Source organism: Manacus vitellinus, unplaced genomic scaffold (genome assembly GCF_001715985.3).
Source record: "Manacus vitellinus isolate BGI_N305 unplaced genomic scaffold, ASM171598v3 scaffold_1_pilon, whole genome shotgun sequence".
NCBI classification, from domain to species: Eukaryota; Metazoa; Chordata; class Aves; order Passeriformes; family Pipridae; genus Manacus; species Manacus vitellinus.
This window is the reverse complement of record NW_021939396.1, coordinates 38,498,159-38,504,158: the sequence shown is the minus strand read 5'-3', so window position 1 is coordinate 38,504,158 and position 6,000 is coordinate 38,498,159. Positions and strand designations below refer to the sequence as shown.

The 6,000-nt window shown below is 41.0% G+C and overlaps 1 protein-coding gene across 1 annotated transcript in view; it reads left to right on the top strand.

Annotated features, from left to right (window-relative positions):
• Positions 1–804: 804 nt before the first annotated feature.
• XKR4 (XK related 4) overlaps positions 805–6,000 on the top strand; it is a 78,813-nt gene continuing 73,617 nt past the window's right edge. The window contains exon 1 of the mRNA XM_018076314.1: positions 805–1,000. Within this exon, the coding sequence (XP_017931803.1) occupies positions 814–1,000 (187 nt within the window). The 5' untranslated portion in view covers positions 805–813. The remainder of the gene's footprint in view (positions 1,001–6,000) is intronic.

The following is a 6,000-nucleotide window of genomic DNA, read 5'->3' as shown; positions in this document are numbered from 1 at the left end:
GGTCACCAGGGCTGACGTGCTTTCTGACTATTGCTTCCTTTATCTGCTGGTTACTACTCTGAGCAGCAACAGCCTGTTGGGTTCCTGGCTCCTGCTGCTTCTTACTTGTTCCCTATGCTGCTGCATAGGAGCTACTGTAGTGAGTCATTTTGAATCACCAAGGGAACCCACAGCCAGATCTCCACTCCTCCTAAAATAAGAACTCACAGCTACATCTTCTCTCCTCCTAAAATAATCAAACTATGAGAAAAAACCACTATATATGTGGCAGTGTCTAGAATACGATACTCAGTGTATTTGATGGGTGGAAAAGCAGGACAATGAGCTCAGCCATAGCAGGGCTCCAGGCAGTAGCAGGGCTCCACCCCAGCTTTGCAGTGCATGTGGTCCTCGATGTCCTCGTAGAGCCATGCAGAAAGGAGACTAGTTCTTTGCAGGTTCTGAGTAGAAATCATTAAAGAGTCAGCTTTGTTCCCCTCCTTACTTCAAAAACTTCTGAGGAAGGCCATGTAATCAAGATATCACCCTTATATTTCAAATCAGAAAACTGAGTCCTTGAAAGAAATACTATTTAACAAATAAGACAGTGCTAAGCTTTTTTAATGGCTTTATGAGGGCTTGTCTTGTCTTCAGTTTAGTTTACTCTTATCACATCAACTATTATAAATTGAAATACAACAATCCTTTTAAATAAATGTTCATTATTTTGAAGTACATTGAAAAATATATTATTTTCAAGCAGAGGTATAACCCGTAAAATATCACTCTGCACTTCTATAACCACTCTTTTTTATTTCTAGGTATTTTCACACAATGTACTTGGGTATCCGGAGTCGACAGAGTGGAGAGAATGACAGATGGCGGTTTTATTGGAAAATGGTGTATGAGTATGCAGATGTGAGTATGCTGCATTTGCTAGCCACGTTTCTGGAAAGTGCACCACAGCTGGTCCTGCAACTCTGTATTGTTGTACAGACTCGTACACTCCAGGCTCTCCAAGGTAGGGCTTCACTTAATCTATTTGTTTTTTATATTTTTTTGAAGATGTAATTTCTACACATACATGTTTATCCTTCTTTCAAACTGCTGTGTGCCTTGTAGTCCTGGCATAAGAGCGGATCTTGCCTGCTAGCTGGTATTGAGCTATTAACAATGATTCTGTCAAGAAAGCCTGTGTTGTTAGAGGGTTTTTTAGCATTTCTTAATGGCCCTGGGTTGTGGGTAGGATTTATAATGTTTTGCTTTCTGCATGTCCTTGTAATAGAAGAGCTCTTCTGATTATCCAGTGGGCCAATGTGAAAATTGCGTCAATCAAGCTATTGCTCTTCTCCCTGTGCTTCTTTCTGTGAATGTTCAAAACCCTCCAAACTGCAATAGTGAGGTTCATGTGGCATTATGCAAAACAGAAGATGGTACAGAAGATAACACCTATTCTGTGAAGAAAATGCCAATGTTTGTGTCCACCAGTTCTCTTGAGTCTCACGTCATCTCCTGAGCAGTACTCATTGCTTCACACTCTGTGTTTCCTTCTAAGATTGATGGTTTCAGCAAGTGTGATTACTTCTTTAAAATGGTAAATGCATGCATATGTCCTGCCATGCAGTTTTGTCAGGTGATACAGATATTAGAATATCTCATCCTCTACTGCTTTTTTGATGCTACTTTTGGCTACCTGACAGTTGTCCTTTTGTATTGCCCCATTGTTTTGCCTTATGGCTGCACCTGGACAGAGATTTTTAGCAAGTGAATGAAGTGAATGAGAACTTGGGATCCAGAAGGTAACAAAAATGCTGTGAGGCAGTGAGGAGTGCAGGGAGAAGGAGTGGAGAAACAGAGGGACAGAGGGAGCAAGGAAATGCAGCTTTTTTGTCATTTGTTTTTAAGAAACAGTTTGTGTGCCTGCACTGTACAAGATAAAAATGTGACAGCACCTTGCTCTGAGAAATTTTGGGTCGGTTAGCTTATTATGAGTAACATTCAGGGAGTCTGATTGGGTGAAAAAGGACTGGGCACAAAGTGGGTAACTGTGAGAAGACCTTGATCCTGGGCAGTTTCCTGTGGATAAACCACAGGCTTTTCCTTTACCTCCTCTTTGAACAGTCAACTAATAAAGAGCTGTCCTTCTTACTGTGTTTTTGTTTCTTTAGATCTAAAACTCTGTTACCTTAAGGGGAAAAGAAAACCAAAATTTCTCTTTTAATTAGCTGGTGCTCTGTATAAGGAAGTTTGCCTAAGCACTTCCTCCAGCTATTTCTCAAAATGGTAATGCCCCACACCAACCAGTTTGAACTATTATCATTCAGGAGAAGGTATTATCATTTCAAGAAGCTTTGTCTCCCCAGAAAAAGTGAGTCCAGAGAGAGACTTAGGAGAAGAACATAGCCAGAATACTGTATGGTCAGATGTAATTTAGCTATCTTCATAAACTATTAATACAGAGTGACTCTCGCCCTCATTTTAGTGCAATAACAGATCTGTCTCTGAGAAATGTGGTTGGTGAGTACACACTGAGCCTGTGATACACTCTGCAAGTGGTTGTTAATTAGAGAAGACCTGAAATGCTTCAATTTAAAAGGCAAAAATGGTTCCTGAAGCCTACAATCAGCTCTGTGAAATCTGTGTATCAGAAACCAAAAAGGAATAAAACTATAATTATGTATTTCAACTGAGAAGGTTGAAAATATTTGCTTATCCTCTCTTCTCCCATTTTCTTCCATCTTCTAAGGAGAAAAGGCTCCATTTAAAGAAACTAAGAAAATTAAACATGGTTGTAGTATTTCCTTAAGCAGTAGTACCGTTATATTCTCCTGATGAAACCTAATATGTTTATATTTTCATCCTCGCCAGCTGTGAAAATCCTTTCTCTGTTCTCTCTCCTTTTTTAAAGAAATATTAAGGATAATGCTTTGTACCACAGGATGCTGGATTTCCTGTGAGGCTGCTTAAGGAGAGCATAATTTCTCTCAGTGATATCATGCTACAACTGGGTGTTTTAAAAGGTCCAGTCATAAGGTATATGCTTCAGCTAGCTGTCCACTCACTGAGCCAGTTAGAGAGATTTCTAGCATGGATCAGTAAACAGAGCGTTTGATTGATTTTATTTGTTTAGAGAATGCTACTTGTTTTTTATTACTGTTCTTTTAATTCTCTGTCCCGCAGTACAAAGTTTTTATGAGAATTGTTAAGTGACATCACCGGTCCATGTTCTTAAAAGTATATGACTTTCACAAACCACAAATTTGGCATGGGAAATGAATTCCCTAGCAGGATATTTCTAATATCAAACCATTAATGACTGCAGGGAAAACTTTTAAGTATTTTATTTATGAAATTGTGTATTTTTCATTCCAAATGCACCAAAATAGCATCATTCCCAACAGGAGAATGCTGTCAGTGTGACTAAAGATTCCAAGTTTTGTAATAGGGGCTGGCTTAGTATGGATAATTTCTTATTTCAGTAACTAAACCCTGCTAATCAAGGTGAAAAAAACACACAAGCATGTGCAATGTGTGCAAAACCTTCTCTCTCAATCTTCCATACACTGCAGCGAGGGCCACTTCAAAAGGCCAGAGGATGCACCACAGGGATCCTTTAGCACTTGCCTGGTTTCCCCAAGCACGAATTAGAAAACTGCAGTGTAAACTTCTAGCAAAGATTGTGTACCACTGCACTGGGATGCTGCAGCTTATGCAAGAGGCCATCAACAGTCATGATTGGCATCACTCTTCTGTGTCGTCACCCAGAGATATCTGAATATTAGTAGAAGAGTAGCTAAATTATCATCTAAAAATCTGATTCTTTTTCAAGATTTCACCAAAACTGGCACAAATAGAGGCAATGATCTTTCTTATTCTGCCTACAACCAGCAGCCAGCTCCCACCTCAGTGGAAGGAATGAAATTGCTTATGGGGGAAGCTGATGATTTCTCAGCACTAATTCCTCAAGACGAACAACTTCAATCTGATGCTGGACTAAACTGGAGCTGTGCTAATCTCCTATTACCTCCACCTTTTCCACTCGGGTGGTTCCTTTGAGTTTGAAGAAATATCTGCTCTCTAGAAGACAGATGTGCCTTGAAATAAGTAATTCCTCAGTCTTTTCCTCATGGGAGTCTGTTTCTCCTGCCTTTGCTCTGAACACAGCACTACCACAGGAACTTCTCTGCTGAACCAGCAGCACTTTCAAGCTGCTTTGTCTTTTTCTTCTTTTGCCTTTTTTTTCCTCTTTTTCCTCTCCCTTAGTTACCCTGTAGGACAATCCTGCCCTAAGCAGCTTCATGATGGCAGTCACTAGCTTCACTGTTCCTGTTCTAGGTGTATGATGAATCGGATGGCTCTGTATGTGGGGCGAGCAAAGGCAGAAAATCCACTGAAACAACTGATGCTCAACTTGCATCTCTTTGCATAAGGGCATATGTGTGGGCAGAAGTGTCTGAACCACCTGCAGATGACCTAGTTCACCTGTCAGAAATGGTGTAACAGCAATAGCCTGGTGGCTGGGGCAGGCTTACTGACCTCAGTGCCAGCCTACTTACACCCACAGCCCGAAACTCCCTGGGGACCTGGGCCCTTTGCCCCATGTTTTTCATTCTGCTCCCAGGGCTGGGCAGTCAGATTCTGCACTGGCTCTACCTCCAAGTCACAGGGATTATCTCAATAAATTCAGAAGGCTGCAAGTAATTCTCTTATAAATGCCGCCATCCCTCAAGCTATTTAGCAAATAAGCAGTAGTTTCACAGTCTTTGCTACAAAAACGAACTCTTTCACAATAAACTATCATAGACTAAGTATCAGTCAAATTTGCTGACAAAATAAGAGCAGTCTAAAGGCTACAAGGCTCTTCCTTGGTTGTGTCTCTGGACATCCAGCATAATGATCACATCTCATTGCATTTGCTCTGCTGGCTTGACAGGTTTTAGGGATGACAAAGTGATAGACAGACCTGGATGAACAAGCTTACTTAGTGGGGTTATTCCAGTTACTTGAAGCCAACTTTATGCAGGGTGCCCTTGAAAACCTCTAATTTAATAATGAAAAGTTCCTACCCAGCCTGCATGCTCCTGTCACATCACTGGCATTCCCACGGCTGAACACTGAGTCCCTCACACACTTTTATTTTCCCCATTGCTAACCTGATTGAGGCTCAGTGGGATCCAGCTGTACTCCCCAGGACAGGGGTTGTCACACATGGGTAGTGACAGACCTGGGGAGGCAAGGGGGACACATCATCAGGGTGGGTAAGGAAGGTCAGGGCTGTCCCTTTTGTGGCATCTCATTTTGAAATCCTGTCCACAGGCCAGCAGTCATCCCTTGGCACTCTCCTTTTACTTACTTGGATTTTCCCACTATGCCATTTGATTTTAGAAAGACTTCTCGTCTTAAAATGATTAAAAGCCAGCAAGCAAAAAATCCTGCTGACCATCTGATTGGAAAGAGACGTCCATCTGTTAACCTAAGTTACTATTGTCTTATTCAAGGGCATGGTGTTCTAGCTACACCTAGATGAGCAGATAGACAAGATTTCTCCCTGGATTTACCACAGATTACATTATTTTTACTGTATTAATTAACACATTGTTTAAATTATAGATTAACTTCTCATTGTTTATTGAATTGACAATTTTTTCTTCATCAGCCTTTGGGGAGTTTGTTCTGGCTTCTCCATACGGTGCTATTAATCAAAGTCTCTATCAAATTTTAATCAAAGTCTAATCAAAGTTTATATCATATAAGGCTGCAGTTCTTAGTGGGGACTGACAGTAGTGCAGAAGCAAAAGGAGAAGTTCAGAACAGTTTATAAATTCATCAAGTTTCGTTGAAGTCACCACACACCACAGAGCTGCTGAATTCTGCTGAAAATGCATTTCCAGGAAAACTCCCTGGCCAACCATTTTCCCATTTTCTACCAGCTCTGTTGGAAATGCCTACACTGTTCATATGCTGACACTGCAGCCAGTGTACAAAGATTCACATTGCCACCAAGGATCATTCTCCAGTCCT